The following is a 23867-nucleotide window of genomic DNA, read 5'->3' as shown; positions in this document are numbered from 1 at the left end:
TAGCCCACATTCAACTATTTTATCAGTCAGTAGACTGCAGCTTGTGCTGCCTTAGGCAAAAGCCTGTCTTTACCAGAGAGGGCTTGTTAGTCTTAAAAAGTACCATAGAGATGTGCTGTTCTTCCTTCTGATTAGGCCTCACTTCTTTTACCTGGGGAGTATTTTGTGTACAGATGTTCTGCCAAAGGCTGCCTTCCCCCTAGACCACCCTGCAAAGAGCATTTTTTAATGCCTTAATCGTTTTCTTTCCCCAAACTTGACCATTTAAGACTTACTTAAAAGTCAAAGCTTGAATCGGAGGGAGGGGGGGTTGATACAGACACAGTCCATCCAATTTGCACCTCCCCGCCATGGGTGCACCAGTAGAGACCCTCAGTTTCCTTTGCCTAATTACACTATCCCTCTCTGGGATATATGGTGGACCCAAGACGTGCACTGGATGAGAGGGAAAGAGCACCACAGCATCACTTATTTTAGAACGGGAGATATTAGGCGCTGGGGCTTTGCAGCAAACAGGAAGGGATCCATACTTGAGTTTCAAAAAATAAAAGCCTGGAGAGAAAGAGTGGCTGTCTTCCTCTCAGTTCAGCCACTGTAACCACACTTAAGTGCTCTCTGAGAAGCCAGGAAACACCTGCTGCTTAAAGTTTTTCCTTGCTGTGAATCCTCTGATGTTGTACCAGTGACCGCTTATTTGCACACCTGCGGCCACACTCAGCACAGTGGTGGGGCCTGTCCCCCAAGTGGGTCCTCTGGTGCTTGGTGAGATGGGAAGAGTCTACAAACTGTTTCCCGCACTGAGGACACACATATGGCTTCTCTCCTGAGTGGATCCTCCGGTGTACAGTCAAGTGTCCGCGCTGGCCAAAGCGCTTCCCACACTCAGTGCAGCGGTGTCTTTTCTCGCCTGTGTGTGTCCTCTGGTGCACAGCCAGTGCCGATGGCCATCGGAATCCTTTCCCACACTGGGCACACAAGTAAGTGCTGTCTCTGCTGGCAGGCTCAGTGTGGGTCTGGAGGCCTTCAGCTTCCATAAACTGTTGCCCATACTGTTCTTGTGGAAAGTGCTCCTCGGTTCGGCCTGGCGTTGCCCTGTGAACCGCTAAGGCAGAGAATCCAGATGTTATTCTACAGCTCTCAGTTCCCAGTGATAAAAAAAGAAAGGGATGAACTGACACCAGCTTACAACATTTTCTGGCTGAGACCTAGAAGGGCCACTGCCAGACAATACTGAGGTAAATGGACCTGTGGTCTGACTTGCTCTAAGGCAAATTTTTGTGTTCTGTATCAAAATCACTGATAATAACACTGGCTTCACAAGATTGTCATATATTTTACAGCAAAATAATATTATTTTTCTGAAGAATTGCACTTTTAAAAGTTTAGAAGTGCTGTGTAAACAGATAAAGGACCGTGAAGGATTAATTCTCCACAGAGCCAGAGAGCCTAAATTGACAGACTGTTCAAAGAAATCTGACTGGTTAGCATCAGCTGAGCAGAGAAAGACTTGAGAGTTCCATGCTGAAGAAGAGAATACAGTCTGATTTCAGCCTGAGCTGAGACCAGTTTAACACAGATGGAGAACTGGGGGGAAACTGGCAAGAAAGTTTGGGAAGTAGGTAAAGACTCCCATTTGGGCCAAGGAAAGGGGATTGATCTTCTAGAGAGAGAAGAAAATGTGCTATCCAGTCAAATAGGGAGTTAGTTCTGGAGACTGCAGAGATCCCTGGTCTGGTGTGGTTAGAAACTGCCTTTAGAGACCTTAAGAATCAGTTAAAAACTAGAGACACGTACTGGTGTTCCAAGAGAAGGGGTTTGGGTACTGGAAAGAGTGTACCAGCCTTCTGGAAACCAAAAGAGTCAGAGAATATTCAACGTGTACAGAAATGTTTGGGGAAATGCTGGAACAAATGCCTCCCAACATAAAGATTTCAGTCACTGTGGAAAGCTCTCAACATAAAGATAAGCCACTGTCTTGCAGCTCTCAAACACCTGACGTTTATCCTATGTGGTTAAGTAAATGTGGCCACCCCTGCCCTCCAGGGTTGCCTTAAATCAGCTGCTAGTTGATGGCACTTTACACAGACATGCATGAAAATCCCAGCAGTATACTGGGAGAATTGGATTCTAATCTATTTCTTAAAAAGAAACTTAGTCAAAGGAGTTTTTAAAAATTAAGTAACTTATGTAAAAAGTTTTAATATATATTTTACTTATTTTTAAAAAGCCCAATAATTCCTATGCAACTAAGCTATCTGTAGGATGTGCTGTGACTCAGCATTAGAATCTATACTTTGTAGGTAGATGGTCTAAGGTTGAACCCCTGGCATGTGAAAAGGGTCAAAGGTGTTGGAAAAGACCCTTCTCTGCCTGAAACCTTGAAGAACTGTTGCCAGTCAGATCAAAAAATAGCAATTACATGGCCCAATGTCCTCTTGCTGGTGTACCCGCTTTCAGAACATGTGAACAAGCGTATAGCTCGACAGTGGCTAGATAAGAAACTTCTGTGCTTAAAAGGTCACATACTCTGAAAAGAGCTGGGCTTTTCCAGTAAACATCTGAAGTGCAAGTCCAGATTCCCATGAGGTTAAGATCATGGCTGGTGCGTGGGAGTAGGCCAAGTAGGTGGCTGCCTAGGGCACCACCTGGCCTAGGGGGCACCGCGAGGCACCCCGTCTCCTAGGGTTGCCAAGTCCAATTCAAGAAATATCTGGGGACTTTGGGGGTGGAGCCAGGAAACTTTGGGGGTGGAGCCAAGAGCAAAGGTGTGACAAGCATAATTGAACTTCAAGGGAGTTCTGGGCATCACATTTAAAGGGACTGCACATCTTTTTAAATGCCTTCCTTCCATAAGAAATAATGAAGGATAGGGGCACCTTCTTTTGAGGCTCATAGAATTGGACCCCCTGGTCCAATCTTTTTGAAACTTGAGAGATATTTTGGGGAGAGGCACTAGATGCTATACTGAAAATTTGGTGGCTCTATCTCAAAAAACAGCCCCCCCCGAGCCCCCGATTGCCACGGATAAATTCCCCATCATTCCCTATGGGAATCGTTCATGGAGGTGCATGATGGCTGTGGGGGCAGGGCTTCCCCCGCTGGCCAGCTGGCTGGAGGAGGGGGAAAGCCTGTAAAACTGGGGGATCCCCCTCTGGGACCTGGGGATTGGGAAGCCTACCCTCTCCCCATGTGCAGCGTGTGTGCTCCTTGGAATCTGCCTTCCCCAATGGAAAGTAGGCTCCATGGAGTGCAGATGCTGTCCGGCTAGTTTTGCGTTCCCTGGGTGTGTTACAGACCCGGGATACACGAAAGTGGATGGCACCTGTGCAGTGCGCTCCTCAGAGCCCGGCTGGGATAAATTAACCAATTGTAAAAGCTGAAGAAGAGCCAATTACAGTTTCTAAAAATTGGCTCTGGTTAAAATTGTCTGCTGCCCCTCCTCCTTCCTGCTCTGCTTTAACAGAGCCCTGGGGTAGGAGCTATAGCTCATCTTTCTTGCATGTACAAGGTCTTGTCACTGGCACCTCCAACTAAAAGGATTGAATAGAAATGGTCATGTGAAGGTCTTGTCCCTGGCATCTCCAGTTAAAAGGATCAAGTAGTATTCTCACCATTTTTATTGCTTAATCTCACAATTTTTAAAACTAAAAATAAAAAACTGTAACTTAAAAGTGAAAGTCATTTCAAGTTTCTTCATTTCTCCTACAATTCTCCTACAATTCTGTTTTTTAAATTGGGGGGGGGCACTAGTGGGCAGCTCACCTAGGGTACCAAAAACCCCAGCACCGGCCCTGGTTATAATTAGAAGTCCACTTACCAGCCCTCATGGTTAAGCCTCGTTTTCCAGATCCACCAGAACCTCTTTCATCTGCAGACGAGTCCCACATCGCCTCTGTGTCTGAAGAACCTATATCAGAAAAGGACCTCAGTGTGGCTCAAACTTAAAACAGCTGCAGAAAATAGGATTGCCAATCCCCAGCTGGGGGCAGGGGATCCCTCCCCCCAACCCCCGCTTCAGGGTTATCAGAAAGCAAAATGGGAGGGAAATGTCTGCTGGGTATAAAGGAAAATTGATCTGTGGGCATCCGGAGCTCGGGGCGGGGGGGGCTGCTTTTTGAGGTATCAGCACCAATTTTTCAGCATCCAGTGCCTCTCCTCAAAATGCCACCCAAGTTTCAAAAAGATTGGACCAGGGGATCTAATTCTATGAGCCCCAAAAGGTGTCCCTATCCTTCATTATTTCCAAATGGAGAGAAGGAATTTAAAAGGTGTGTGGTCCCTTTAAATGTGATGGCCAGAACACCCTCAGGAGTACAATCGTGCTTGTCACACCTTTGCTCCTGGCTCCATCCCCAAAGTCCCCAGATATTTCTTGAACTGGACATGGCAACCCTAGCAGAGTCCGCTTGCGGAGAGGGCGGGATATAAATGGAAAGTAATAAATAAATAATAAACAAATAAATAAAATGAGAAGCAATATTGGAAGGGGGTGAGGATTCAGCCATTAAAGGTAGAACAGCCGCTATTTTCCATTTTATTTTTGTTACATTTTGGATTGGCTAACAGAAAGACAGCAGCCTGAATAGCCCATAAGAACATAAGAGAAGCCATGTTGGATCAGGCCAATGGCCCATCCAGTCCAACAGTCTGTGTCACACAGTGGCCAATTTTTTTATATATATATATACACACACACACACTGTGGCTAATAGCCACTGATGGACCTCTGCTCCATATTTTTATCTAAACCCCTCTTGAGGGTGGCCATGCGTGTGGCCGCCACCACCTCCTGTGGCAGTGAATTCCACATGTTAATCACCCTTTGGGTGAAGAAGTACTTCCTTTTATCCGTAGTAACCTGTCTGCTCAGCAATTTCATTGAATGCCCACGAGTTCTTGTATTGTGAGAAAGGGAGAAAAGTACCTCTTTCTCTCCTTTCTCCATCCCATGCATTATCTTGTAAACCTCTATCATGTCACCCCGCAGTCGACGTTTCTCCAAACTAAAGAGTCCCAAGCATTTCAACCTTTCTTCATAGGGAAAGTGTTCCAGCCCTTTAATCATTCTAGTTGCCCTTTTCTGGACTTTCTCCAATGTTATAATATCCTTTTTGAGGTGCGGCGACCAGAACTGCACACAGTACTCCAAATGAGACCGCACCATCGATTTATACAGGGGCATTATGATACTGGCTAATTTGTTTTCAATTCCCTTCCTAATAATTCCCAGCATGGCGATGGCCTTTTTTATTGCAAACGCACACTGTCTTGACATTTTCAGTGAGTTATCTACCACGACCCCAAGATCTTTCTCTTGGTCAGTCTCTGCCAGTTCACACCCCATCAACTCATATTTGTAGCTGGGATTCTTAGCCCCAATGTGCATTACTTTGCACTTGGCCACACTGAACTGCATCTGCCACGTTTATGCCCACTCACCCAGCCTCAACAGGTCCCTTTGGAGTTCCTCACAATCCTCTCTGGTACTCACCACCCTGAACAATTTAGTGTCATCCACAAACTTGGCCACTTCACTGCTCACTCCCAACTCTAAATCATTTATGAGCAAGTTAAAGAGCATGGGACCCAGTACCGAGCCCTGCAGCAACCCACTGCTTACCGTCCTCCATTGCGAAGACTGCCCATTTATACTCACACTCTGCTTCCTATTACTCAGCCAGTTTTTGATCCACAAGAGGACCTGTCCTTTTACTCCATGACTCTCAAGCTTTCTAAGGAGTCTTTGATGAGGAACTTTATCAAAAGCTTTCTGGAAGTCAAGGTAAACAACATCTATCGGGTCTCCTTTGTCCACATGTTTGTTCACCCCCTCAACGAAATGTAACAGGTTAGTGAGGCAAGATCTTCCCTTACAGAACCCATGCTGAGTCTTCCTCAATAACCCGTGTTTATCAATGTGCCTGCTCATTCTGTCCTTGATAATGGTTTCTACCAACTTTCCCGGTATTGAAGTCAGACTGACTGGCCTGTAATTTCCCGGATCTCCTCTGGAACCCTTTTTAAAGATGGGGGTGACATTTGCTACCTTCCAGTCCTCAGGAACAGAGGCAGATTTCAATGAAAGATTACAGATTTTGTCAAAAGATCCACAAGTTCAACTTTGAGTTCTTTCAGAACTCTCGGATGTATGCCATCCGGACCCGGTGACTTATTAGTTTTTAATTTGTCTATCAGTTGTAGGACCTCCTCTTTTGTCACCTCAATCTGACTCAGGTCTTTCAACACCCCTTCCAAAATTAGTGGTTCTGGGGTGGGCAAAAAGTTCTCATCTTCCACAGTGAAGACGGAGGCAAAAAATTCATTCAGCTTCTCAGCCATTTCCCTAACCTCCTTCAGTAATCCTTTTACCCCATGGTCATCCAAGGGCCCCACTGCCTCCCTGGCTGGTTTCCTACTTCTAATATATTTGAAGAAGTTTTTATTGTTGGTCTTTATGTTTTTTGCAATATGCTGCTCATAGTCCCTTTTTGCCTGCCTGATCACAGTCTTGCATTTGATTTGCCACAGCCTGTGTTCCCTTTTACTAATCTCACTTGGACTGGTTTTCCACTGCTTAAAGGAGTCCTTCTTACCTTTTACAGCTTCCATTACTTTGTTTGTTAACCATGTAGGCCTTTTCTTATGCCTGTTTATGCCTTTCCTAACTTGTGGTATGTATTTTATCTGAGCTTCTAGGATTATAGTTTTAAATAGTCTCCAAGCTTACCCAAGTGTTTGGACCGTATTTACGTTTCCTTTCAGTTTCCTCCTCACATGCCTCTTCATCTCAGAGAATTTACTCCTTTTAAAGTTAAACGTGGTTGTGTCGGTCTTTTTGGGCAACTCCGTATTTATACAAACGGTGAAATCAATAACATTATGATCACTGCTCCCAAGTGGCGCAATCCCTTTTACATCTCTCACCAAGTCTTGGGCATTACTTAGGACCAAATCCAGGATCGCCCCACCCCTGGTAGGTTCTGAGACCATCTGGTCCATAGCACAGTCATTGAGAGCATCAAGAAACTCAATCTCTCTTTGGGCTTCCGGTTTGGCTGGAAGACAGGCTGCAGCTCCCTAACAAAGGGGGATTTTAGTTTCACTGTTCAGGGTATAAAAGACCTCTGTAAGAGGGGTCTATGCCCATTAACCCTAGATAAGGGTTAATCCAAGACGACATTTGTCTTCCTTTAGCTGTTGATATCGATCTGAAAGAGGCAGGGAGCTGTCTCCTTAATTTCTTGATGTCTGGCGTGGAACCTGTCAACCATTATCTGCAGTGATTCTAAAGTCATTAATTTGACTCAAGTCTGTCGGAATCCAAGCACTCTAAAGTGGACTAATTTTAACTGCAAGAGAACGACAGCCGGGGAGTTCTGAATATCTAAAAGGTAAATTAATCTATTCTTATCTTCACTCTGAGAGACTTTGAATACAGTTCAAACATTGAGTGGATTATAAACAGAAGAAGGCAAAGCATAATTGAAAAAAAAATTACCTTGTTAAGCTGAGCTCTGTGGATTTGGATGTGAACAGCAGTAAAAGAATTTGAAGATAAGAAAAGGAACTGGCAGTTCGTGATTGGTGATGCATAAGGAAGAATAGAGACTTGTTGTGTATACATGCCCACAAACTGCTGAACTGTTGAACGGACTGAGTTGTGGGGGGGCATAGTAGGAGGAGAGTTCAGCCTGTGAAAATTGGACGCTGTAAAATAATAGCCTTGAAAGATATTTGAAGTAAGACACATTGTTTTGGATTTCTGTGGCTGCGGTTTCTTCATGAAGCTCAAAGACTGCGAGACTTAAACACGAGATCAGAGTAAGCTGTACCAGGAAGTGAAAATAAAAGGGACGGGCTAATAATACAGAGCCTATAAGGATTACAAATGCTGTGACATCTGACCTTTGAACCAGGAAGGAATTGAGACCAAGATCAAGACCAAGAAAGACCTCTCTGGACTTGAACTTTACCATAGAGAAAGAACGATTGCCATTTTAAAAGGGAGAAAAACTGTTACAATTGTTAAAATTCAATATCTTTGCTTAGGAAGATGGGAGGAAAACGAAATTAGTCTCATTTGAAAGAACTTGTTTTAAGCTATTGGACTGGGTGCTAAATTTTGCTTGGTGACTTTTTTGAGGTTTGGTGATTTTTTATATGTCAGTAGAAAGAACAACTCGTGCAAGAGCCCAATCATTTGACAAGATGCAATCCCAATTTGATGCTCTGGAGGCAAAAATGTTAAAAGCAATGGACAAATTACAAATGGCAATGAAAAAAGACTTTAAAAAAGAAGTTGGAGACCTTAGGAAAGAGATAGAGGGTTTTAAAGTAGAGACCCAAAACAGAGTGAAGGAGGTAGAGGTGAAAGTGGATATACAGGCCTCTGCTTTGTTAAAACTTCAAGAGAAGGTCACAATACATGACTGTAAGTTGATGGAAACACAAGTTCGTCTGAGAGGGGTACCTGAAAAGGAAGAGGCAGATTTAAAGGGCTTTATGGCAAACATCATCACTGAATACCTAGAAGAAGACCCTGATAAAATTAAGAGTATGCTGGAGGGTGCCTATAGAGTCAACTCAGTATACGCGAAAAATAAAGGCCTGCCGAGAGACATTGTCATAAGACTAAGGTCAAAAGAAGAGGCAGAGAGGATTCTGAGTAAAGGGTATCAAAAAGCCTGGGCTATAGAAGGGAGCAGAGTTAAAATAATGAAAGAGCTACCAAGACAAGTGATCAGTGATAGAAAGAAATACAAAAGGCTAACTGACCAGCTGCGTGCAGAGGGCACAAGATATAGATGGATAATACCGGAGGGTCTTGGATTCGAACAAAACGGCAAGAGGATTACAATAAGGAGCGAACAAGAGATGCATAGCTTTTTTGAAAAAAAACAAAGAATCAACATCATAATGGAGTACAAATTACTATCTTGGAATATAAATGGACTAAATTCACCACAGAAAAGAAGAAGAACATTTCATTGGATTAAAAAACAAAAATGTAATATAATTTGTCTACAGGAAGTTCATATACAACGCAAAGACAGTAAATTTTTGTGGAATAGAAATTTGGGGTTGGAATTTTTTTCATTAGCAGAGCAAAAGAAAAGAGGGGTGGTTTTTTACATCAAAGAACAACTTGAGCCAAAATTAATTTTTAAAGATAAAGAAGGAAGATATATTGCTGTTGAGGTAATGATGGAGGCGAAAAAAACGTTACTATTAGGACTTTATGTGCCCAATGGAGCGAAAGACAAATTTTTCAAAGATATAAATCGACAAATGGATGAAAAGACATATGATCAGGTATTGATGATGGGCGATTTTAATGGGACAATACAAAATAATCTTGACAGATCAAGTCAAAAGAAGAATGATAAAGAAGGGAAGCTACCCAATTCTTTCTTTGAGTTGATTAAACAGGAAAATTTAGAAGATATTTGGAGAAAGTTCAACCCTGAAGTAAGAGACTATACATTTTTCTCAGCAAGACATAATTCTTTCTCTAGAATAGACATGTTATGGGGTTCCCAAAGTTTGGGCCTCATAACGAAAAAAATTGAGATTCTGCCAAAGGTTTGGGTGGACCATAACCCAATATGCTGGTCTACAAAATTGCAAAGGAAAACACGAAGATGGAGAATTAATGAGGATTTACTACAAAATAAAGACACTGTGTCATTCTTAGAAAAGGAGACTGCAGCATTCTTCCAAATAAACGAAACGGAGGATATGGAATTTCCGATAGTATGGGACACCTACAAAGCAGTAATGAGGGGACTATTAATTACATTGAATAATAAAGACAAAAGAGCAAAAGAAGAAAGATTGTCAGCATTACAAAATGAAATAAATAAAAAAGAAAAGGATTTGAAAAAAAGACCAGGGAAAAAGAAATTAATAAAAGAAATTACGATATTACAATCCCAAATTAAGCATTTGCTGAAAAAAGAACTAGAATGGAATTTTAAAAATTTGAAACATAAATCACTTGAAAGTGCGAACAAACCTGGTAAATATTTGGCTTGGCAATTAAAAAAAAAAGAAGGAAAAGAAAACTATAAATAAAATTATGGCAAATGGGAAAATAATAGTAGATCAAGAAGGAATTAAAAGAGAATTCTTTAAATATTATGCAAATGTATTCAAGGGTGTGAACATAAGCAAAGAAAAAGTGGAAGAGCATCTGCGAAACATACAGGTGGCACCTTTGACGGAGTATATGAAAAAGACATTAAATGACCCAATAGAGAAAATTGAGGTAGAAGCAGCAATTAAAGCAATGAAAGAGGGTAAGGCCCCAGGGCCAGATGGATTCACATCAAAATTTTACAAATCTCTTAAGGATGAATTAATACCCAAATTGTTGAAGTTGTTAAATACGATAAGAGAAGAAGGGAAAATTCCAAAGACTTGGAGGAAAGCTGTAATTTCTTTGATTCCTAAAGAAGATAAAGATACCACAAGCATAAAGAATTATAGACCAATCTCTTTGTTGAATAATGACTATAAGATCTATACGAGAATCTTAGCAGAGCGATTGAAACAATATCTGATCAATTTTATAAACAAAGACCAAGCCGGATTTCTTCCAAAAAGACAAATAAGAGACAATGTAAGAGCTGTTGTTAACGTCGTGGAATACTATGAGAAGCATCCAGAAAAGGAAGCAGCCTTATTTTTTGTCGATGCAGAGAAAGCCTTTGACAACTTGAATTGGGACTTTATATTTGCGGTAATGGAAAAAATTAATCTAGGGGAACAATTTATAAAAATGACAAGAGCAATATATATGGATCAGTATGCAAAACTGTGTATAAATGCAGATCTTACCAAAGAATTGAAAGTGAGTAAAGGAACAAGGCAAGGATGTCCGCTATCACCATTGTTGTTTATAATGACCCTTGAAATTCTGCTACAACAAATTCAAAAAGATGAAGAAATAGAAGGCTTAAAAATTAGAAGATTCTCTTATAAATACAAAGCTTTTGCAGATGATATAGTGTTCATATTGGAGAATCCGATAAAAGTGTCACCATTGCTGCTAGCTAAGATAAAAGAGTACGGAGAATTAGCAGGACTATTTATAAACAAGGAGAAATCGAAATTCTTATGTAAAAACATGCAACCAAATAAAATAAAAGAACTACAAAAGGTGACGGGTTGTGAAGTCACAACTAAAGTTAAGTATCTTGGAATAGAGATAACAATGAAGAATATTGATTTATTTAAAAACAATTATGAAAAACTGTGGTGTAAGATGGACAAAGATTTGATGAAATGGAATAGGCTTAATTTGTCCTTACTGGGCAGGATAGCTGCAATTAAAATGAATATTTTGCCAAGGATAATGTATTTGTTTCAAACCATCCCGATTGTAAAAGATGCAAAACAATTTAACAAATGGCAAAGGAAAATTTCTGACTTTATTTGGGCCGGAAAGAAACCAAGTATAAAGATGAAGATCTTAACGGATGCCAAAGAGAGAGGAGGTTTTCAACTTCCTGATCTAAGATTGTATCATGATGCAGTTTGTTTGACATGGATAAAAGATTGGATAATGCTGTTAGACGAAAAACCTTCATGGTTAGAAGCTCACGGAAATAAATTCGGCTGGCACGCGTACTTGTACTATGGGAAGAATAAAATGGACGGTTTTTTCTCTCACCATTATATTAGAAATACCTTACTAAGTACTTGGATTAAATACAAGAAATATGGAGACGAGAGAAAACCGCTGTGGATAGTGCCAGCAGAAGTAATAAAAATAACAGCTGAATCCGACGAAGAAAGGAAAATGTCATATAATCAACTGCTCAAGATTCAAGGAGACAAAATTGAATTAAAATCCTCGGAAGAGCTAAATAACAAGTATGACTGGTTTCAAATGCAACAAATTAAAAGCTTGATGGAAAATGATATTAAATCGGAAGGAATTAGACGAGAACAAACAGAATTGGAAAGGGTTCTGCTTGGTGATAATGAAAAACTGATATCAAAAGTATATAAGTTATTATTGAAATGGTCTACAGAAGAAGAAGTAGTAAAGTCCCAAATGGTCAAATGGGCAATTAATGTGAACAGAGAAATACAAATAGATGGATGGGAATATCTTTGAAAGAACTCAATGAAGATATCAACTTGTCAGAGTATAAAAGAGAACTGTTTTAAGATGATGTATAGATGGTATATGACTCCGAAAAAATTGGCTAAGATGAGCAAGAAAATGTCGGATAGATGTTGGAAATGTAAAAAACATGAAGGTTCTTTCTTCCATATGTGGTGGACATGTGAAAAAGCGAAAGAATACTGGAAGATGATACAACAAGAAATCTCCAAAATTTTGGGTTATGATTTTAAGAGTTATGCAGAGACGTTTTTGTTTGGATTACAATTAGAAAAATTTCCAAAGGAAGATAGGACTCTAATTTGGTACCTGCTATCAGCTGCTAGGACACTATACGCGCAGCTTTGGAAGCAAGAAAAGATACCGGAGAAATGGGAGTGGACCATGAAAGTTTTATCGTGGTGTGAAATGGACAAACTAACTAGAACACTAAGAGACTATGATTTAGAGATATTCAAAAGGGAGTGGAGGAAATTTAAAGGATATATGGAGGAAGAGTGGAAAGTAAAAAGATATTGGACAATTTTTTAGTAGTAAGAATATATATTGAATTTTGATCAGTTAGTAGTACCTTTAGTATTGAACTTGAATTTATAACCTCGGGGAAGCCATCATTGGAGGGAGGGGGGATAGAAATGTCATATGGGTTAATACTGAAATAGTGAAGAAATAATTAAGTTGTGTAACCATATGCTATCAATAAATTGTTAAAACAAAAAAAAGAAACTCAATCTCTTTCTCTCGACCAGAACACATATTGACCCAATCAATCTGCGGGTAATTAAAATCACCTATTACGACACAGTTTTTACGTTTAGCCGCTGTCTTTAAGCCTTCCATCATATTATAATCATCCTCTCTCTTTTGATTTGGTGGGCGATAACAAACTCCTATAGTTAAATTTCCTTTTGGGCCCTCTATTTCAACCCAAAGCATTTCTAAAAGGGAATTTAATTCTCTGACTTCAGTCTTACTGGATTGTATATCCTCTCTGACATACAGAGCCACCCCACCTCCAACCCTTCCCTCCCATGCTACCCTGAGCTTATCAGAGGTCAGAAACTAAGCAGGGATGGTTGGCCCTAGTTAGTACTTGGGTGGGAGAGACCACCAAATAAAACTAGGATTGCAATGCATAGGCAGGCAGTGGTAAACATATCTGCCAGGCTCTTCCTTAGAAAACCCCATGAGGGGCCACCATAAGACCAGAAATGACAAGCCAGCATGATGCAGTGGTTAGAGTGTCAAACTAAGATCTGTGAAACCTGGGTTCAAATCCTCATCCTGCTGTGTAGGCTTGCTGAGTGACCCCTGGACCAGTCACTCTTTCTCAGTTTAACCTACCTCACAGATGGGTGCTTTAGTGGCAGGGCCATGGCTTTTTGGCAGAGCATCTGCTTGGCATGCAGAAGGTCCCAGTCTCGATCCCTGGCATCCTTAACCTGGTCCCTACTAGAATGCTGTGAAAGACCTCAGCCTGTGACCCTGGAGAGCCACTGCCAGTCCGAGTGGTCAGTACTGACCTTAGTGGACCAATGGTCTGATTCAGTATAAGGCAGCTTCATGTGTGTATTCAGATTGCATCTAGACCCCTCCAAGTTTCTACCTGCATTCCTAAAATCTTCAGCTAGAGTACTGGTACTTCAATCCTGGCACCATTAGCCCTGTTCCAGTCCTGACAGTCAGGAAATAGAGAAGAAGAAGAAGAAGACATTGGATTTATATTCCGCCCTCCACTCAAGAGTCTCAGAGCGGCTCACAATCTCCTTTATCTCCCTCCCCCACAACAGACACCCTGTGAGGTGGGTGGGGCTGAGAGGACTCTCACAGCAGCTGCCCTTTCAAGGACAACCTCTGCCAGAGCTATGGCTGACCCAAGGCCATGCTAGCAGGTGCAAGTGGAGGAGTGAGGAATCAAACCTGGTTCTCCCAGATAAGAGTCCGCACACTTAACCACTACACCAAACTGGCTCTCATCAGGCTCACGCCAAGAGGTATGATACAGCTGCTTCCTGTGTCAATGGAACAACAGCTGGCACAGACACCCTAGAGTTATTACCACTAATTTCTGGGCATGGGAAGAGCCCGAGGGCTGTCAAAGTGCTGAGCTGCCCCTCCAAAGTGTTATTTGCAAGACAAAGAATAGTAAAATTAGAATCAGCAGATCGTGATGAAGGCTACCCAGTTACTTACGGATTAAGAAATCGACTAAAAAGATCATAACCCAAGACAGACGTCACATAATCAGAGATGGACTTTTGAGAATATAGTTTACACAGCGGAATTTATTGAGCTTCTCAAACTCTTTATGTCCCCAACAGATCTTTACGATAAGAATAGGAGAAATAAAAATTATTTTTAAACATATAGCATGATGATAAACACTTGGGAAAATCAAGTCTTGGCAAGATATTAAAAATTAAGGTGGAAACATTGAATGGCTGATATATTATTAATTACTCTCAAGACTAAAGGAGATCATGAGTACTTAAGGAGGAGTCCTAAGGGATGCGACTGAATTTGAGCAGCTGATTATAAAACAAAAAGAATTTACAAAGGCTATAAGATTTTACTCCAGCTAGAAACAGAAGACAAGTGAAAAAAAGTGGATGCAAAACTTTAGAGAACAGACATCTATGCAACAATGGGAACAACTATGGGGGAAAGATATCAAGTGTACAGTCAGTCAGTCACTAAGAGAAAATTGGTACAAAGTTTTTCAGATGGTATATAACTGCAAAGCACATAAATACAGAAAGCACATAAATACAAAGGAAAATGCTGGAAATGTTAAGGCATAGATGGAACTTTCAGATGTGGTGGACTTGTAAAAAAGCAAAAAGATATTGGAAAGAAATATACCAGAAATGCATAATATATTAAAGTTTAAATTCCCAATAAATGCCAAGACATGCTATTAGCTATTTTGCCAAACAAATTATCAAAATTTTTAGAAGAGCTATTCAAATACATGGTGATTGGTGACAGTGGCTAGAACTATTTACATAGCAAAATGGAAACTAGACAGACTATTCACATTTAGAAGAATGGGAAAATAAACTTGCTGAATATACAGTAATGGTAAAATTAACAACCTGTTTGAAAAACAGGACTATTACAAAATCTGAGGAAAGATGTATTATATATATTATGCTAGCAGGAGACAAACCTAAAGTGAGAAAATATATACAAATGTATGGTAATGAAACAGAAGGAGAATTAAAATCTGTTCCAAATGTAATATCCTGAATATAAATTGATTCTCTATATGAGATATATAACAGACCTTCTTTTACACCATAATATACTACTTTTAAAGTTTCTTATGAATATGTAGAAGTGGTGAAAATATGTTGTGTTGAATATGTACTAATGATGAAACCAGTGTTGCAGTCAAAATAGATTAGTTATGAAGTTTGAAACGTAATCACTGATATGATGCCACTGACCAGGATAGCCCAGGCAAGCCCCATCTCATTAGATCTTGGAAGCTAAGCAAGGCCAACACTGGCAAGTACTTGGATGGGAGACCTCCAAGAAAAACCAGGACTGGGACGCAGAGACAGGCAACAGCAAGTCACCTCTCTGAACCTCCAAGCCCCACTAGGGTCACCAGAAGTCAGCCATGACTCCCAGGCACACACACACACACACAATACTCACAAAAAAACCCTTAGATGATGAATATAATTGTACCCCAACAGATATAAGAATTATTGTATTTTATAGATAATGCCTTAAACATTGTAATGAAGGGGATTAAAGGGAAAATATTTTCTGTCCTATACATTATGAACTAAAGAATTATCTTCGTCTTCTTCGACAAATGTAATTATGCTGCAGAGCCCACTTTTTCTTTTTACCCTCTTCTTTCCTGTATCCCCACTGTTTTTCTAAAATGCGATTTGCTTCTAGCTCTGGAGATTCCTAGAGCTGGGAGGCTGGGTGGGGGGTTTGTAGGAGGAGGAAAGGGACCCCACTTTGTAGGAGGAGGAAAGATAAGCAGATAAAGGATGAAACTTACAGTACTGGCTCCCCTCCAGCTACTTTGTCAGCTCCTAGATAAAGATAAGCCCACCCCATTCTCAAACAAATGGCCTGCAATAAGGGAGGCATTCTGTGTTAATTTGCAGTGCTTTTCCCAGCCAAGGTCACATAGTGAGAAAAGGCAACAAGCAGAGGGTTTGTTCGTCTCTTTCTCTCCCAGAACACTAGAGAACATTAGAACAGCCTGCTGGGCCATCGAGTCTGGCATCCCGTTTCATAAAGCGGCATACAGCTTAGCTTCTGCTTCACTTTGGAAAAATTACGTACGTAATCAATTTCTAGCACTATAAATGCATAAGTACCGACATCTCTCAGTGCTACGCAGCTGTCACAGGAATAGCTTAGTACTGTGCTTAGCGTTCAAAAATCTCATTTTGTACTAGAGAAAATGCAGTTCCTCTCTGGAGATGCATCTACTACTGCTCCTGCAATTGTCAAACTCTACAGCATTGTGTTCCTTCTATTGGCTAGTGCCTGGATATCATCTGCTCTCAGCACCTGCTCTGCTGTACAGCTATTTGTTCTTCAAAGATCTTATGTTCTTGTTGAGTGTGTAACTCCTTCCTTTTGAACTCCAGGCACTGAAGTACTTACCTCATAGGGCTAAAAAAGAAATTGAAGACTAGTAAAGTTTAAAGTCACCCACATGTCTTCTGACATAAAGTCACAGCAATTTCTACCCCTGACATCTCATCTTAAAGAACTTAAATAATTCCTGGAAGCAGGGCTGGCCTTAGAATGTCTGGCATCCTAGGCAAGGCTAACTTCTGGTGCCCTCCCCCCCGAAAATGTCACCAAGTCACATGGGGTGCCCAATTCAGTGCCCCCAGAAGGCTAGTGCCCTAGGCAATCACCTAGTTTGCCTCGTGGCAGGGCTGGCCCATTACCTGTAGTAGGATAGATAGACCCTTATACCTATTTCCTATACATTTAATTAGAAAATAAAATCCATCTACCAGTAAAACAGCTGGTCTCTGTACAGATGATGAAAGCAGCATAATGGGACCACCCACAGACAAGGTAGGGCTCTCTACCCACTCTGCAGATACATAGGAAAATATGACCTTGTAAATTAACCAAAATGATTACAAATTTTAAAGCACAGCCTGATGAGGAATGTAATGCTGAAAGCAGGTAAGAGTAAGTTAAAGAGGAGGAGTAAAGGGGGGCTGGTCAGTTTGTTTAAGGCCCTTACCCAGATCTGGAAGAGAAGATTGTGGAGTAGGGTGAGAGGATTTCCAAATTGTCTTTCCTTCCTGAAATTTCTTATGGAATCCTAGCTGGCATCTCTCTGTTTCCTGGCAGGCTGTGTGCCTTACTGGTACCTTAAGCCCATGTTAAACATCTTGTCCAGATTCATTTTAAAAAATTGTAGCAATTTTTTAGCAGGGTATGCAGCAGGATATGTTGCAGGATATGCAACATCTCCCACCTCCCATTACCCAGGGGTGGGACATCATATTCATGTTTGACTATGGCCTGCCGAAGTATCAGGCTATGAGCTAAAGGCAACTTGGCCTTTTGAGCACCTAGAAAGGCCTAGAATCACAGACACTGTGGAAAGAAGTGCCTCAGCCTGAAGCTGTTTTAAGAAACAGAAGAGCCTCGCAGACTTACCCAAGGAGCTGGCATCCCCACCGCTTGCCTGCTTGACCTTCCTGCAGAGGAGGCTCTGCCCACCATCTGTTGGAAGCAGCTCAGCCTTGGGAGGATTCACAGTGATGTCCTTCTCCGTCTCTGAGACCTAAAAATGCAAGGAAGGACCTGTTCAGAGTGAAGGAGCAGGGATGGCAGAAGGCAGTGTCGGAATGAAAGTGGGGAGAGTGCAGTAAACTGCTTTGGGTGTCCTCAGAAAAAGCAGGATATAAATAAATAACAGTTCCTGCCCAAAGTCCTGGAACAGCTGGAGGAGCCCTGAGCATTGCTGGCTTTGGATACACTTCTGGAAGTTACCAGAGGTTTTCCTTGGGTGTCCATTGTGCTCAAGAAGGCTTGTTTTTGAGATTATTGGTATGTCTCTGATATGTAGCTATGGTGGCTTGTGCCCAACTAAATGTCAATGGAAGGCATGCTAGCTGCTCCCATGTAAGAAAAAGCCCCCTACTTTTCATACACATGGACATCGTGATCACCAGTGTGGTTGCCAGGGTGCCTGGAGTTTTTACTCGCACACATCTGCTCTAAAAAGTGGACTTTGCCCACGGTTTCTAAGGCTTTGCAGCAGCATTCTACATCTCTGGATGGGTGTTAGCCAGAACTACAGATGAGCTTCCAGCTGCTCCTTGCGTGCCCAGTCTTGGCCGCCGCAGTGGAAGAAGCCACGCCGCCATGATCTGTACAGGCAAACAGTTTCCAGCCTGTTTCCATGAACCAAAGGCTAACACCACCAGAATCCATCTTGTTTTCCTGACTCCATTACAGCAAAGCAAGAGACTCACGTATCCAACAGCTGCTTCAACTTCTGCATAAGGCAATCAAGCATTTGTCTAATGGAACTCAAGACAAAGACTGGTGCTAAGAACACTGAAGAAGAGGAAGACCATCTTCAGCCAGAGCAAAGTTCCTTTGTATAAACCGGGTGTTACCTTAGGTAGCAATTTGGCCATCTATTGTCACCTTTTTAGATAAGTTTAATAGTCTTAAGCACACCTCCACCCAGTAATTTCCCCCATCCTTTTCCCCAACAGTCATCCTGGAGCCTCCCCCTTGGCCCATTACTACCTGGACAGCCAATCAGGTAACTAAGGCCAAGTCCACTCATTGGCTAGCTATGAGCATCCAGTCAGGGGTTGCCAATTAACTGGCTATTGGCTACTGCACTAGTCCAGCCCTTATGGTCACTGCAGAGCCTCCCCTTTTCTGAGGTCATGTACCAGCTGACCACCTGTCATCAACCCCTGTACCTCCCATCCCCTGAGGGTCCAAGGTAGTCTATTTAACCTCTGACCCAACTCTACTCGTGTGCATCCAGCAGTACCCTAGTTCCGCTGTCTAGATCCATCCCCGATTCCTGATCAGTTTTGGGTCCCCCGTCCTCTATCGTCCTCTACCGTCCTCTATCATCGCCATTGGAGCCTTCTTGAAGACTATGATCGGTAATTATCACCCTGTTTGTCTACCCATGTATTGTCTCTATCTCTCTCTCTATTTTCCTTGGGACTGTATGTATGATTTTATGACTATTTTATCTTGTATGTAAGCCTATATTTTCTGGAATAAATTTTAATTGTTTTACTTAATTAGAGTCCCTAATATTTTTAAGCATTAATTTCTGGATGTGGAATCCTGTATACACAGGTCAAAGATCCTGATTAAGCCAGGTGTCCACCTGACAATTCCCCAACCTCGTTTTGAGGGCATTTTGGCTTACACCCATGTTGAGTAATTTGGGGAGCAAGGCTACACTAGCCTACTCAAAAGTAATACCCATGTTATTCAATGGAGATTATTCCCAGGAAAGTGTCATTAGGATTGTGGGTCTATCAGATTTTTTTTTAAAAATGATTTTCATAATTTATTTGGTTTCTGCTAGATACAGGGAGGGGCGGTAAAGAACACTGAGGCCCTCTTCCTTCACCTTTACAAACTGGGCTTTTGAGATCTTCCAGGCATTGTCTACATGCTCCTACGCCTATCCTCTTCACCATTAGGGTTGATGGGTCCTCCCCAGCCACCAGCAGGAGATGGAGGAACGGTTGCCAGCTCCAAGTGGCAAAACTTAGAGGTTTGGGGATGGAGCCTAGGGAGGACAGGACCTCAGTCGGGTACAATGCCACAGAATCCACCCTCCAATGCATCCATTTCCTCCAGGGGAACTGATCTCTGCTGTCTGGAGATGAGCTGTCATTCCAGGTGACTCCCTAAGTCCCACCTGCAGGCTGGCCTCCCTGTTTACCATGGGGTCCAGAAACTTGTTCATTAAACAAGCTGAAAACTAAATCCTTCAGAAAAATCAAATGTTTTCACCCATGGATTGTAGCATTCAAGAAGCCCTGGTGGTGGGCTGATATAGGAGGGGCTAGTAAGGACTGCCTTTACCAGAAAATAGGGTTGGATTCACTAGACCTTGACTTCTCCTCTCCTATTATTATACGAGCAATAAACATAAGCAACTGCTCCTCATCCTTTCTGTTCCCGTTTCAACTCAGGGCCAAAGATGATGCTGGGGTTAGACATGACTGGTTCTCCATTTGGACTTAAAAGCAGCCATATGTGTGTGACTTGGATTGGAGTCATGGAACCGAGGAAAGAGGGGAGGCTGACTCCTCCCCCTTACCAGCTTGCACCCCATACTTCCCTCATTAAATGAGGTAGCTTGAAACTCTTGATGAGGAAAAGGACATTGAGAGGAAGTGTGGTGTAATGGTTAGAGTGTCAGCCCAGAGTCAGATCTCTATCTGCCATCACAGCTTGCGGAGTGACCTTGGGTCGGTGACACATTCTGAAGCCTGACCTATCTCACAGGGTTGTTGTGAGCATAAAATAGAGGAGAATGATGTGATCCACATTGGATCCCCATTCGGGACAAAGATGGGGCAACAACTGAAGTAAAATAAACAACTGAATCGTGCCTGATCATTTTCTTTCCTAGTGGAGCTAAAAGCAGCCTGAGAGGGGGAAGTGAAATAGGAAGAGTTAAAAACCACCCCGCAATTTGTGGCCCTGATCTGTCTCATCCCACCCCCTAGCTATTCTTGGAGACCAAATTACATATCTGGCATTCCTGTCATGGACTGGCAACAACAAATACAGTTTCACAGGCTTTAGGACCCTTCAGATTAACAGGGCAGAGGGGGGATCCTCACCTGAAGCTCCTGTCTCTCAGCCTCCTGCTGCCTGGCCAGAAGATTCTCAGCCAGGGCTATGGCCTGGATACAGGTCTGAGGGATTCGTTCCCATACTTGGCTCTGGATTTCTGGGGGCAAGATGGTCAGGAACTGTTCCAGGATCAGTAACTCCAGGATCTGGTCTTTGGTCTGGCTCTCTGGATTCAACCAGTGATGGCAAAGCTCCCGAAGCCTCCTGTATGCATCCTGTGGACCCCTCGCCTCCTGGTATCGGAACTGCCGGAAGCGCTGCCTCCGCTTCTCTGTCGTCAAGGGTTCCCTCTTCAAGATGGCAGCCTTCACTTTCCAATAATCCTGTCTGTCGCTAGCACCCAAGCTGAGGTAGGCCTCTCGGGCATCACCACTCAGGGCTGGCAAGAGGCGGGCTACCAGTTCTCCCTGGGGCCACTGACAGGCAATTGCCACATGTTCAAAGGAGGCCAAAAGGGCAGGCATGTCACCCCAGGGTTCAAGTTCCGACAGCTGTGTCTCCCCCCTTCCAGAAAAAAGAGGCTGCTCCATCTCTTGGCTTTGGACTTCCCAGCCCTGGACCATCAGTACCTCTGGCTCCTCCTTCACCAATGAAGACGCTTTCCAGTTCAACACCTGGACATGGGAGGCTTGACCTGCTTTCTGTGGAGCCTCTCTCCTTTTGAGACTTGCCAGTGCATGCTCTTCCATTTGGATTCCTTGCTGCCCCAGAGACACTTGGAAGAAGGTCCCCAGATCAGTCTCGGCCCCACCCTCCATGGCCATCTTCTCTCTCATGGCACTTCAGTGGTACCCTCTGGTGCCCTATGCCGCCAATATTCACTAGCAAACAGAGGGAAATATATTGGCTCTCCAGTTTGGACACGTAATTTAGTGAGCACAAAAGACCATCTGAGGGACATGTGTAGGGATCGGGTCTGTGACAGTTAATAAAGTTACTGATCTGTCATTACAAATCGTTGACTTGATTAAATTAATTGGACAAGTGATATTAAGGCAAACACAAAAACTAAGGGTAGTCAGTGCCATCTTGGATTTTCCTCCTCTCCATCTCAGGAGGGAAAAACCTCTTCCAAAATGCAACATCAGTGAGCATTATCTAAAAACAAAGAGCAAATACTAATTTTCTTCGGAATTTTTGTTTTATTTCTATGCACATTTTAGTCAAAAACAGATTTAAACAATGATAAAATATTAACTATGATTTTTAGAAACCTGAGTGACTTCCCTCATATTTACCTTGGAATTGCAGTCATTTCTCACTGATGAGACCAATTCTTCCTGAGGTGATGAGAGCTGAAAGGAAACTTTTTGCATAGGTCTAGGACGGGCATCAATTCTAGTTCTCACAGGTGCCAACACTCTTTTCAGAGTATGCTGAAACCATTTTCAGACATTCATAGTTAGGGTTGCCATCTAGGGTTGCCAATCCCCAGGTGGGGGCAGGGGATCCCCCAGTTTGGAGACCCTCCCCCCGCTTCAGGGTCGTCAGAAAGTGGGGGGAGGGGAGGGAAATGTCTGAGTAGCTCAACCTCCTTCCCGCTCTCCTACTATGGAGATTTATTCCCATAGAAAATCATTGAGAATTGATCTGCGTTTATCTGGGGCTTTGAGGGGGCTGTTTTTTGGAGTAGAGGCACCAAAATTTCAGTATAGCATCTAGTGCCTCTCCCCAAAATACCCCTCAAGTTTCAAAATGATTGGACCAGGGGGTCCAATTCTATGAGCCCCAAAAGAAGGTGCCCCTATCCTTCATTATTTCATATGGAAGGAAGGCATTTAAAAAGATGTGCAGTCCCTTTAAATGTGATGGCCAGAACTCCCTTTGGAGTTCAACTATGCTTGTCACAGCCTTGATCTTGGCTCCACCCCCAAAGTATCCTGGCTCCACCCCCAAAGTCCCCAGATATTTCTTGAATTGGACTTGGCAACCCTATTGCCATCCCCCAGAGATGCCTGGAGATCTGCTCTTACAACTGATCTCCAGCTGGCAGAGATCAGCTTCCCTGAAGAAAATGGCTGCGTTAAAGGGTGGACTCTATGACACTGCACCATGCTGAGGACCCTCCCCTTCCCAAACCCCACCCTCTCCCAGCTCTGCCCCCAAAGTCTCCAGGTATTTTCCAACCCAGACCTGGCAACCCTATTCATAATCCATTATTCCCTAATCAAGGAATAATGGAGCTAGGTCTATAACAGGACTAACGGCCTTGAAGCTCCCACACCCTGGTAGTTGTTTTGAGGAAACTCATAGCATTTGAACTAGTTTCAAACTGGTTTAAAAGGCTCCCTTTTGTGTACCTGGAAATGGCTTGGGAGAAGACAGGTTCTTTCTGCCTCCAGGATTGCTTCTTAATGAGATCCACCCCTCCAACAGACACTATTTTCTCCTGCAATGGTTTTAGGGTGGGGCATCTCTTTATTACCTAGCCGCCCCTTAGGGTAAAATGTTCTGCCTTCATTTATGCCTAAATGTCACAGGTTTTCTGAGAGGAAAAATGACTGTTTGCATCATCCCAACTGTTAGTCTCAAAAAAGGGAGACCAAGAAAAGGAGGGAGGAGGAAAAGAAAGCTTACTCTTTCTACAAAACTATATATGCTTTGGGAAATTAAGCATGGGAAAGAGCTGACAGACAGACACCACCTGGTCTTGATGGATTTGGGTCCCCTGTTTCTCTCTCCTCCAGCTAAGGTTTCTTCCCATGATGCTTTGCTCCCCCCCACCTCCCCGCCACCTTGTCAACTCACCCTGTGGATTGTCTCCGCCAAAAGTAGCTGATTCTCCTGCTGCAACACACACAGAGAGACACCAACCAACCAGGAGGAGCGGGAAGGAGGTTGAGCTACTCATGGCTTGCCTTCACCACCT

The 23867-nt window shown here is 42.7% G+C and overlaps 1 protein-coding gene across 1 annotated transcript; it reads right to left on the bottom strand.

Moving 5' to 3' along the window:
* Positions 1–641: 641 nt before the first annotated feature.
* On the bottom strand, positions 642–23867 carry LOC132583351 (zinc finger and SCAN domain-containing protein 16-like). Its single transcript, XM_060255011.1, has 5 exons — positions 23747–23867; positions 20986–21819; positions 17798–17924; positions 3818–3907; positions 642–1102 (listed from the first exon to the last, which is right to left on the bottom strand). Exons 2-5 carry the CDS (start codon positions 21772–21774, stop codon positions 642–644), a joined length of 1467 nt encoding a protein of 488 aa, XP_060110994.1. The 5' UTR covers positions 21775–21819; positions 23747–23867.

This window comes from Heteronotia binoei, chromosome 15 (assembly GCF_032191835.1).
Source record: "Heteronotia binoei isolate CCM8104 ecotype False Entrance Well chromosome 15, APGP_CSIRO_Hbin_v1, whole genome shotgun sequence".
Lineage (NCBI taxonomy): Eukaryota > Metazoa > Chordata > Lepidosauria > Squamata > Gekkonidae > Heteronotia > Heteronotia binoei.
This window is presented reverse-complemented; position numbering and strand designations above follow the sequence as displayed.

What these genes read in the sequence shown, in the direction of transcription:
- LOC132583351 (XM_060255011.1), bottom strand. Translation starts at nt 21,774, where the DNA reads ATGAGAGAGAAGATGGCCATGGAGGGTGGGGCCGAGACTGATCTGGGG. An exon ending in TGGGGATGCCAGCTCCTTGG is followed by an intron (nt 3,908 to 17,797) that starts GTAAGTCTGCGA and finishes TTTCTGATATAG; the next exon opens with GTTCTTCAGACACAGAGGCG. An exon ending in AGGCTTAACCATGAGGGCTG is followed by an intron (nt 1,103 to 3,817) that starts GTAAGTGGACTT and finishes TCTCTGCCTTAG; the next exon opens with CGGTTCACAGGGCAACGCCA.